Genomic DNA, 11,913 nt, shown 5'->3' with positions numbered 1-11,913 from the left:
TGTGATGGTTGTCTACGTCACAGGTAAATCATCATCATCTCCATAGCGTTACCCCGTTCACAAGGTCCGCCTACCTAACCTGAAGATTTGACAGGTCCGGTTTTTGACAATACACAACAATGGTAACTGTCACAGATAACTGTTATTGCGATATAAGTTAATTTTTAAAAAGGCAATTTGGATTTATTATTATTAGATTGCAGCGATCACCCGTTTTCAACAGCCTCCGTGGTCTAGTGGTTAGAGCGTCAGGCTCACGATCCGGAGGTCCGGGTTCGATTCCCGATGGGGACATGGTCGAAATCACTTTGTGAGACTGTCCTTTGTTTGGTAAGGACTTTTCAGGCTTGAATCACCTGATTGTCTGAAAAAGTAAGATGATTCCGTGCTTCGGAGGGCACGTTAAGCTGTTGGTCCCGGCTATTAGCCGTAAAAACACCTTCACCAACCCGCAGTGGAGCAGCGTGGTGGAGTATGCTCCATATCCCCTCCGGTTGATTGAGGGGAGGCCTGTGCCCAGCAGTGGGACGTATGTAGGCTGTTTACGATCACCCGTTTTCAAAACAAAAAAAACTTTTTGACGTGATTGATTGTAGGTTAGCCTCAGACCGGGCAGGTTCCGAAAGTGGAACTGTTCCCGTTAAACCCGAAAAACTCTTCAATAGTAACAACAGTGGCTGCTTTTCTTTTTCAAATTCTTCTTTCTTGTACAACCCACACGGCTGTGAGATCACTGACACTGGAAGAAGTATTCAAATATTGACCCCCGCTTTTCTATACTTCAGTGAACTCTGGCAGCGATTCATTAAATGTTATAGACTTGAGACTTATTATAATTCACTATTACAACTACCATAAGACACGCTAGCGATTTCAACTAAAAATATTTCTTGCTTGACAACTGTTCACATATTTAAAACACAATACCGGGTTCTTACCGCGTTAAAATCAGGGATATGAGACTCCCGATATTAAAGCGGCAAGAACCAGGTATTATGTGTTTTAATGATGATAATATTCGCGTAAACATGAAACAACTATTCACATAACACCCATTATTTAAGAGTTATTGCTAATAAAGGCGAATATTCGATACGAACACATAATGCAACTGAGTACGTAGGAGAAAGATTACTAGAAGAAAACCGCGCGGAAAAATCAAACACACCAGTAAGTATGGAACCGCGCGAAACCATTCACAACGAATGAGCGGATCAGCGGATTTCACTTTTTTCGAAATACTTAAAGTGGTGTTTATCAGAATAGACGTGGGAACGATATTTTGTTTCATTTTTGTATGGAACTGTGCATTTATAAATATGATCAAAGTATTTATAATGTGATAAAACTTGAAATCAATGCAGTATAATCAATGTTGCATAGCCGCAAGGAGAAGAAAGCTCTCAAAAAATGTTACAAATCATTATCCCGTTTTTCACAGGGTCCGCTTACCTAACCTGAAGATTTGACATGTCCGGCTTTTTACGGAAGCGACTGCCTGTCTGACCTTCCAACCCGGGGAAAACCAGCCCGATACAGGTTAGGTCACATAACTCGGAAATGCATTTCTCGGGAATGTGAAAAAAGTTGCAAGTGAAGACAGAGACTGCCTTTGGGTGGACGATCAGAGAAACTATCGACGGGAGTTGCCAAGCGTACGCGTTCTCCTTACGAAGTACGATAAGGTGCAAAAGTCCAATCAGTTTCTAGCAAAGTAATAAATTAACTGGTTGCACTTAAGACCTCCTGGTTACATGTATAGAATTTTCCTACGCTTGTATCCTTTTCAGTTATCCAGAAAAAGATATGGTCGCTGATGTCACTAACTGACGTATGTGAATATTTTGGCGAATCTGATTTACACCTTTTGCTATTGTCAATAAGACACACTTTTCTCTAGTAAAATATTGCAGATACTTCAGTTTGAAATACGGTTTGAAATACGTGGCTGACCACGATATGCTAGATTGAAAAACAGCCACCGCACGCTAACGCCTCGTCGAATGCCGCGTGCTTTCGCTGTCTCTCGCTCTAACAAATGACTGTTCTGAGTAACAGGAAAAGGATAGAAGTATAAAAAAGTGCAGCGAGGTTTCGTAATATGTGGTTTAACCCTAATGGAATAGAGTAGACCTACGCAAGCGCACTCCGCGTCAAGATATGTCATAGCGGCGTTATATTGAGTAAAATACTGCAGAATTTAGAACAAGCAATTGTGGTGTCCGATGTTGCCAAAACACGAGTACAGTAAGACGTCGTAAATTCGTCGCATAACCTGTCCTGTCGTGGAAAACGATGTCGCCGAGTTTGACTTGTCATCTAATCGTAGTATAATGCGATACAAAATCAATGTACCTTTGAAAAGTTTATCTCATTGTCTGTACACGTTGGTCTAACAGAAAGCTCAGTTAGGTGTGGGTACTTAGTTCATCTTGCGATGGATGTACTGACTACCCCAATTGGGATATAGTCTTGAGCTTATGTTGACAAGTTTAAATGGGTTTGATGTATTTATTACTCAAAATTGTATATAGTTTATTTCCACGACACGACATCGTATTGCGACGTAAATTGTGTTTGACCTTTTTATATCGAAACTTGCTTACATCGAATAGTGACTCGATGAAGCAGCGTAGCGATCGCTACGCCGTGCTACGCGGCTACGTAGCGCGACGCTCGGAGCGGCTACGCCGGATCTGATGCTACGAGCGCGCGTAGGCCCTCGCTTGGTTGAGGGGCTTCTCTTCCTTCATGGAGTCTTTGAGCACGATGTCCGAGCTCGTGAAGGGCGGGGGCGGAGCCTCCGTGTCCGTTGATGGTGTGTCTTCGGATTCTACGCGGCTTGCAGTGTCCGGAGACGGCCTGTAACGAGAGGGATTGAATGATATTTAAAAACTAAAGTTCATGTAACTAATTATTAAAGTGCATAAATGTATCGGTATCGAGATTTTAAGTATGTTAACAAGTGCGTGTTAGTTTAACTGTGTAAGCGTGTCGTAGAGAGTATGTGTGATGCAGTGTGTAAATATAAGCGTGACTCACAGTGCGTACGTAAGTGTGACTCACAGTGCGTAAGTGTGACTCACAGTGCGTAAGTGTGAAGCACAGTGCGTAAGTGTGACTCACAGTGCGTAAGTGTGAAGCACAGTGCGTAAGTGTGAAGCACAGTGCGTAAGTGTGAATCACAGTGCGTAAGTGTGAAGCACAGTGTGCAACTTTAAGTGTGAGGTACAATGTGTGTAAATGTGGTGCCGTGTGTAAGCGTGCGTGGTGGTGGTGGTGGTGGTGGTTTACCTGTAGCGGCGCGTGTTGACGGGCGCGAGGCAGGCGAGGTGCCGCAGCAGCGCGTGCCGCGCGGGCGGCTCCAGCAGGCGCGGCGCGGGCAGGTCCACGCAATACGGGTTGCGGGAGTCCCCCAGGAACGTCACCACGAAGCCCTCCGTGCGGAGCAGCAGCAGGAGCACGTCCTCTAAGTCGGCCTCGCTGTAATGACATACAATATTTTACCTATACCTATGTACTGCTTATGGGACGGTAACTCTTCGCCCTGCACCAATTAGTATCAGGCACCGACCTCACCTCCTCTGGGTCTTAACATAACATAAGCTCACGACTACATCACAATTAGGGTAGTCAGAGGTACATCCATCGTAAGTTTCTATTTTTGCAAGTTTTTATCACGCATTTCCCCGTGTTGCCAGTTCGGCGCCTAGTTGCGCACTGAGGTAAAGTACTGTCAACGTCGCTATATGAACAGTAACTTTGCGTCCCACTTTTTTAAGCGCTGATGTTCAATTTACGGTAGTAAATCTACGCCTCTAGCACACTTTGACGTCAACGGCGCTTAGAGGTTGATGCCAAGCGCGATGAATTGAAAGCCCGACCATCTGCGGCGATCACAGGCCCGCTATGTGCGAGGATCTTTCCCAACAAGATTGGCTATGTATATCTATATCCTTTCCAGCCGTATTCGGCCATGGCGATAAGTCTCCAATCTGGGAACGTCTAAGATGCGCTCTTATATGTCTGACGTAGTCATGTTGGCGTTTCTGTGATGTGTGTGTGTGTTGTACCAATTTTATTTTCACTTGCAATCTGCGGATATTGCAATAATGATATATGATAACTTAAATAAATTTTAAATTGGAACTTATTAAATATTATGTTTTGCCTATATGTTATGCCTTTTTGAAATTATGAATGCCTGACAATGGTGAAGTGTGTGACCTTGCTGAATTTTATTTAAAACCTTTGTGTACCACATTTGATGCATATAAATTATTTTGATTTGATTTGATCTTAGCAGTGAATGAACGGACACATTCTGGTTCTCAGTATGGTTGACCTTACCTGGCGGAGTAGAGGAACTGCGCGAAGTGTATGTTGGAGACGCAGTTGTCGTGGTCCTCGCTGTCGGTGTACAGGTCTGTCTCGCGGTAGTACATGTAGAGGAAGTCGTTGAGCTGCTTCGCGATGACCGCGCATCTGTCCTTGTCGCACATCTTCGCCGGCGGACCCTGCAGCGTCTCATGGAGGAAGTTATAATTAGTAAAAAAGAGTAAAACCTACGACACATATACATATACACATATACATATATAGTGACATCGTAACGAATACTCAGGGGGATGATTCAGGCCATGATTCTGAGTTAATATCAAGTGGAATTTTCAGTCTGAATATTCCTGAAAATTTTTGTGTTTTTTTTAATTATTTTCAATTCCATACTTTTGCGACGGAAAATTCCACTTGATATCATCTCAGGCCTCAATCACCCCTCAAAGTTTTCGTTACGATGTCACTAACACCCTGTATACATTTACAACATTAAAATATACACACATAGTTTTAAGTTTACGCGGTTATTATCACAATTAAAACACATAACAACGGGTTCTTACCGCGTTTAAAATAGGGATATGAGACTCCCGATATTTCGACATTGTTGCAAGTGCCATGATCACGGGATGACTAATCAGATTGGAGTAGATGGTTGCGAACTTCCGATATCAAATACATAAATAAGCGGCAAAGAAAGAGGGTAGACAGATATGTCTGCCCGTAGAAAATAATGGATCTACCTACTCCACTCCAATCTCATCAGTCGTCCCGTGATCATGGCACTTGCAACAGTGTCGAAAGAAGAAGAAGAATAAAATAAATTTATTGCCAGTAACAATTTACATTTACTATATGAACTAGGTAAATATGAATATTGCGAATACGACCAAAAGGAAATGGCTCAGCTTGTGCTGCGATGGAGCCATGCTATGGCGCCATCCAGCGCTGGTTTTCAGGAAATATCGGGAGTTTCATATCCCTATTTTAAACGCGGTAAGAACCCGTTATTATGTGTTTTAATTATACACACATAAATATTTAGTTGGAAAACATAAAGGTACATGGGTGCCGCAGCTTACCAAAAAAGGCCAGGGTTCAAAGAAAATTTACCCAGAGGGCAACACTGATTTTCAACCCACGCCGATCGGCAATAATAAGAATCAGTCTCAGAATCAGTGTAGTAGTGTTATTTAATGACTAAGTTAGACACTGAAGTATGAAAAAGCTGTGAATTGCGTTATATCAAACTTGTGTATTTAAGCGTGCGAATAAACCTGCATTTTGTCACCTTATGATGAAAACTACGTATGCGCCATTTTGAAAAATCACAATATATGTGATTTTCTTCAACAAACCCTCGCTTTATTTTAAAGAGGGACTATCCAGGCTACGTTCCCAAAAAAATAAAGATGGTGCTGTAAAGAGTTGCCTTCTTCTTCTATCGTGTGGATTGTGAGGTGAATTACCAACCTCATCAACCCTGGTGTCAGGGTTGAGCCGCCAAAGGCACCAGCTGACATGGCTCATGTAAGGATTACTCACTTACATCAGTAGTATTATAGTAACCGGGACCAACGGCTTAACGTGTCTTCCGAAGCACAAACAGGTGATCAGCCTGTAATGTCCTAACCAAACTAGGGATCATAAAGTGATTTTTTTGATATGTCCCCACCGGGATTCGAACCCGGGGCCTCCGGATCGTGAGCCTAATGTTCAACCACTGGAACACGGGGGCCTTTGGCGGTTCAATGATAACCCTGACACCAGGGTTGATGAGGTTGGTAATTCACCTCACAACCCACACGATAGAAGAAGAACAATAAGAAAGTGGAATTCTGTGGTTTCTCCCTACCCCAACTTCTTATGTACAGTCATGAGCAATATAATGTACCCACTTTAGAACTCTGTCGCACTAACACATTTGACATTTAGTAGGACTTACAGTTCAGTTTGTCAAAAAAGTTAATGTGACATGGTACCAAAGTGTATACATATTAATGCTCGTGACCGTATGTATGTGAATTTACAATAACAGGCGAGCGGAGCAAACCCGTTATTTCATCAAGATGCACGTTGATATTGATAAAGCGTGGGCAACAAAAGCAAGCGTCATGCTTAGAGGGTGTCACCTTTACATTGTAAGGCATGCGCAGGCTGGCGGAGGCGCGCTTGAGGAACTTGAGCACCAGCGCCGCGTGCGCCACGGCCAGCTCGTTGCTGGGGGACGACACGCGCTTCAGCACGTGCGTCAGGAACAGACCGAACGCGCGCCGGCCCTCGCCCATGCTGCGGGGGATATCCACAAAAAAAAAATTCAGACTAAGATTGTCCATAAGATGTTCTCTTCTTCTTATCGTTTCGATGGCATTCAGATTTTTTCAGCCCAGTATTCCGCCACTCCGAAAGCATCCTCGGTGGCATTCATTACACACACAAATACACAAACACACATACACACACACACACACATACACACACACACACATCTTATCTCATAAGTATTTATCTTTATTTAAACGTTGATTATTTTTGTTAAACATACATACATACATAAACTCACGCCTATTTCCCACCTGGGTAAGCAGAGACTATAGAATTCCATTTGCTTCGATCCTGACACACTTCTCTTGCTGGCTCCACATACATCAATCGCTTCATACACGCACGCCGGTCCAGAGTAGATCGTACTAAACTTTTTTACGGACGTCTCCAATTTGATCATCGTAAGTCCTTCTCGGTCTTCCTCTGCCAGCCCTACCATCAACTTTCGCTTTATATACCGCTTTTTCGCGCGTTTTTGTTAAAAGAAATAAATATGTACTATCAAAGTTGTAATACCGATTAGGAAGAGCGGGGCTTCCTGACACAGGTCTTTAAATGAGGTTTACTAGGAAGTCCCAATAACGAGGTTATATATTGATGTACTATTTAAAGCAAATAAACTATTTTGATTTTGATTCATCAGCTCCTCTCGCTTAGTATCAGGGCACGCGGGGCAAGATGTCAGATGAGCCATAGTCTGTGGCGTAACACCACACACGCAGCTCATAAGATGTTAGTAGTTGCACACACTTTGGGTGGTATTAATAAACTAAACTCAGCTTCGAACCTGCCCTCAAGATCGTGTCAATGTGACAGTTCTAATCAGTTCTTATTTAAAAATAGGAACTTGAGCATGATCTTGCGGGCAGTCTCTAAGTATCTATGTGTGGTATTAATAAACTAAACTCAGCTGAGATTGCCCTCAAAATCAATCTCAAATCATCATCATCAGACCATTAACGTCCCCACTGCTGGAGCACGGGCCTTCCCTATGGATGGATAGGGAGATCGGGCCTTAAACCATCACGCGGGCCCAGTGCGGATTGATGGTTATTAACGACTGCTAATGCAGCCGGGACTAACGGCTTCGTGCCTTCCGAAGCACGGAGGAGCTCGAGATGAAAACTTTTTTTTGTGGTTATCCATCCTATGACCGGTATAAGTATGAATATGAATCTCAAATATCAACTCAGAATCATGGTCTGTATCATGCCCCTCAGTATTTGTTACGGTGTCACTAACACCCATACGCACTTGTGTGGCTACCTGTACAGGGTGTAAGTGACATAGTAAAGAATACTGAGGGAGATGATTCAGCTCATTATTCTGAGTTAATATGAAGTGGCAGCATTTCCCATCGCAAAAATAGAATTGAAAATAATATTAAAAAAAAAACATGAATTTAGCGACGGAAAATTCCACTTGATATTAACTCAGAGTCATGGCCTGAATCATTGCCCTGAGTATTCGTTACGGTGTCACTAACACCCTGTATTGAGTCTCATGTGACCGGGTCAGCACTGTCAAGTTTTTTTTTCTCTTTATTCTTAGCAACTTTTGTTTTTAAAACATGCCAGCTCCATCGATCTTTAACATGTACTACAATCTATTATAACATATTTAAACGGAACAATTTAACTTATTTAGATTAAAAACTAGATCACAGAGCTTTCTAACGGAGTCTGAGGAAGGGTCACTGTCGTCATTTGCGGCAAATCTATAATAAGTCACGCAAAAAGCAGTCTTACGTGAGTCGCATGCCGTCCTGAAGCTGTCGTTTAACTAGTTCCTTGGCGCGGCGCGTGTCGTGGTGGGGCTGCGAGGGCTCCGTCCCCAGGCAGATGGGCGGCGCCGTCGACGTGATCGTCACAGCCTCGTAGCGCTTCAGCCTGTGAAGGAATACAATTGTTTAGTTAGTAAGGGTTGCATCATATCTTTCAGCACTACGTCGTCCTACTCTTCTATCTATCCTTTTCTGTTACTCAGAACCTTCATTTGAAAGAGCACGCTTACGCTGCTATCGCCTCGTTGATTTTGCCGCGTGCGGTCGTTCTGTCTCGACATTTACTACTAGTCAAGAGGATTCAACAATGTTACGGACAGAATCAATATATTTTTAAGTTTATTATACCTAATTTGGCTGGGGCAATTCCTGTTCGGCGCGTCCCGCGGGGGTGGGCGTCTCTTACTTCAGGAGGCCGGAGTGAGATGTTGGTTGAGTTCGGATAGGGACCCAGACCTACGGGGTATAACGTAGAACCCTTGCCCAGGGATACGGGTGAAGACCTCAACGGTTGCAAAGGCAGAGATAAGAGGCATAGATACGTAAATGCAGAAGGCTCAAAATTACGATTACACTAAAAATAATAATAATAAAAAAGTTTATTCAGGTAAAATCTACGACACACATATACATTTACAACATGAAGATATACACACATTACATTAATATTTAGTTGTAAAACATAAAGGTATATGGTACTAATCGCTACGATGTCACTAACACCTGAAAGACCTCCTAGAAACTGTATAAAGCAGCTGGTGTCACGAGGTCTGATGATGATATTATTACCTTTGCGGCGTGTCGGTGAGGCTGGTGGCGACGGTGGCGTGCTGGAAGTGTGGCAGCACGTGCGAGTGGACCAGCAGGTTGTAGTTGTGTTGGACCACGGCGTACGGCACGTTGTTGTTGAGGGACGTCGAGCACACCGGGATGCCTGTTACAGGGTCTGGAAACCACATTGCAACATATAAAGTTACATAAATGTTAAAACCTCAGTTCGCGATCAGTGAGTCAGTCAGTGAGCGGATTAGGGAACGCAATCCCGACTCGAGATCGCAAATCCGAAATCCCGCGAGGTTGGAAATATCAATCCCGCGAGATCCTGTAATTTTCGGGATCTCGTCTAGTTCATAAAAAATATAAAGTTAGGATGGCTGAAAACGATGAAAATTACTTGTTTGCTACGAATAAATAATAAGTCAGGAAGAGTAACTATGAACAAACGCCGGCGAAATATTGGCCCCACGACATTCTAAAAGATCGTAAATCCATAAAACCAATCAGTAGCGATTCCGTGACGCGCTTCATTGCGACAAGCGCTGTGATTGGTTATCAATAGCAACCACAATAGAGGTTGGTGCGTGTGTTTCCGGGGTTCTCAAATCAAGGATGTTGTTATGCAATGCATGGATGAGTATAAGTAAAAAATGGACGAAACTAACGGTGGATTTAATAATTTTTAGTGTTTTGTATTTCGGATGAGGCGTGTTGCTGAATTATGTATTCAAGTAGTATTATTATATTGCATGTTTTGTGTTTTGAATTAATTGGTATTTAGTAAAAACAACTATTCAATACTTTAATTTTTTACTTGGATGATATATAAATATAATTACAATGTTACTTATTATTTACTGGAATAAGATGGAAGCCGATCATCCTCTCTTCTTTCGTAACGAACTGCTTTTATCCATTGTTGCAGTCGGTTTTCATTTTTGGGGAAAATAAAAAAAGGAAATTTCGACAAGACTAAATAACTGAAAAACTTATATTTTGCTGGAAATTGATAATATTACTTGACTGCATAGTATTAAAAATTATAATTTACCTATCTGAATATTAAGCTAGGAACTTCTTGAATAATGCGAACCAAAGTACAATGTGTTTACGAGAACAGAAATGTTATATTTACCGATGATAAGTTATTCCAATTATCTTTTTGCTGCGCTTTTTTCGTTTCCTACACCAACTAACTACACATGACGACATTTTACATAATATTTCACTGTTTTTTCCATAGAAATATAGCATAAATCGAGCAATGACATACGTTAGTGACGGCGCGAGGCAGATTGAAGTAGGTGCGAGTAGTCATTTTAAGCCCCGCCCACTCAGTGTACATTTTAGTGGCGTCAAATTGTGAGCGTTGTTACTCTTCCTGACTTATTATTTATTCGTAGCTTGTTTGTGATAGTGAGGTTAATTAAAACAAAAATATTTTTTTGAAAGAAAACAAAAACCTTTATTCTTCAATATTATTGAAGAATTTATATTGAAAAATTAGGCGAGATCTCAGAGATCCCGCGACATCGGGATTGCATCCCCTAGAACGGATGAAGGATAATAGGATTACGAAAGCAGTATATAAAGCGAAAGTAGGTGGTACGGCTGGCAGAGGAAGACCTAGAAGGACGTACGTTGACCAAATTGGAGATGTCCTTAGTAAAGGTTCAGGACGATCTACTCTGAACCAGGTTGCGTGTATAAAACTATTGATGAATGTGGAGTGGAGGAAACAAGATAAGTGTGTCAAGATTAAACCTAGCTCAGCTGCTGGTGGGGAGCGGAGAATTGACGTTCTATAAGTAGTTTTTTTTTTACTAGCCTAGACTAGCCTTCTCCCTGTCCTGAGCGATTTCTCTCCAACCCGTCTTAAATGCGTCCAGGTTGTCTTTTCATCGCTTCCTAGGTCTGCCTCTGCCTATATGTACGTACTCGTTATTGTGCGGGTATGTTATATGTATATTCACCGAGGTACTGCGAGTACTTCTGCCAGGAGTTCTGGCTGGGGAAGATGCGCACGAACCCCCCCCTGCGTGCGTACTGCGCCCGCACGGCGCGCACCAGCCGCAGCTCCTCGCCCGTGAGCGCGCCGCCCAGCCCGCCCGCGCCCGCCGCCGCGCCCGGCCCGCCCGAGCCGCCGGACCCGCCCTTCTCCTTGTTCGCTCCTCTGACGCACACGTTCTCTGCTGAGTGGACTCGCCGACACTGTAACGGATGTCCAATTTGATTTCGAGCAAAGGCTTGTCCTGATATGCATGATAACCGCGCGAATGATATCGAGTGCTTCGACCAATAAACGATACGATTGCTATCTACGTAGATGGACGTCAAACGGCTATTGGTTGAGAGCTTCGATATGTCGCGCTGCACGCGGCGCGGTTATCATGCAGAGCCTACTGAGGGGTTAAAAAGGCCACATCAAAGCAATTCATCTAAAACAGCAATATTGCTATTTGACAGTTGTTTGCATTGCGCATTTACTTTTTATGCGCAAATGTCCAATTGCAATAGTGGTTTTTTAGATGAATTGCTTCGATGTGGCCCTTTTAACCGCCCCTGAACAAAAGCTTTTACACTGTGGCACGCAGAAGTTGTGGAGGTCATCAAACGACGTGTCACTCCTAGACGCAATCAAGTTAAAAAAATGTCGTATCTTAAGCCAATCAGCTCCCGACAACATTCAC

At 43.0% G+C, this 11,913-nt stretch overlaps 1 protein-coding gene across 7 annotated transcripts in view; it reads right to left on the bottom strand.

The window, feature by feature from the left end:
- Positions 1 to 915: 915 nt before the first annotated feature.
- LOC126375237 (tubulin polyglutamylase ttll-5) overlaps positions 916 to 11,913 on the bottom strand; it is a 54,560-nt gene continuing 43,562 nt past the window's right edge. For 4 of the 7 annotated variants that reach the window (XM_050022146.1, XM_050022140.1, XM_050022144.1 and 1 more), the window contains exons 12-18: positions 11,197 to 11,434; positions 9,236 to 9,392; positions 8,412 to 8,552; positions 6,471 to 6,627; positions 4,351 to 4,526; positions 3,295 to 3,483; positions 916 to 2,862 (exon numbers count right to left, since the gene is read on the bottom strand). In XM_050022146.1, the coding sequence (XP_049878103.1) occupies positions 2,703 to 2,862; positions 3,295 to 3,483; positions 4,351 to 4,526; positions 6,471 to 6,627; positions 8,412 to 8,552; positions 9,236 to 9,392; positions 11,197 to 11,434 (1,218 nt within the window). In that variant the 3' untranslated portion in view covers positions 916 to 2,702. The remainder of the gene's footprint in view (positions 2,863 to 3,294; positions 3,484 to 4,350; positions 4,527 to 6,470; positions 6,628 to 8,411; positions 8,553 to 9,235; positions 9,393 to 11,196; positions 11,435 to 11,913) is intronic. The other 3 variants (XM_050022143.1, XM_050022145.1, XM_050022142.1) reach the window with 2 other exon arrangements.

The sequence above is a fragment of the Pectinophora gossypiella genome, chromosome 18 (genome assembly GCF_024362695.1).
Source record: "Pectinophora gossypiella chromosome 18, ilPecGoss1.1, whole genome shotgun sequence".
NCBI lineage: Eukaryota > Metazoa > Arthropoda > Insecta > Lepidoptera > Gelechiidae > Pectinophora > Pectinophora gossypiella.
The sequence above is the reverse complement of the archived record's forward strand: the minus strand, read 5'-3'. Positions and strand labels throughout refer to the sequence as shown.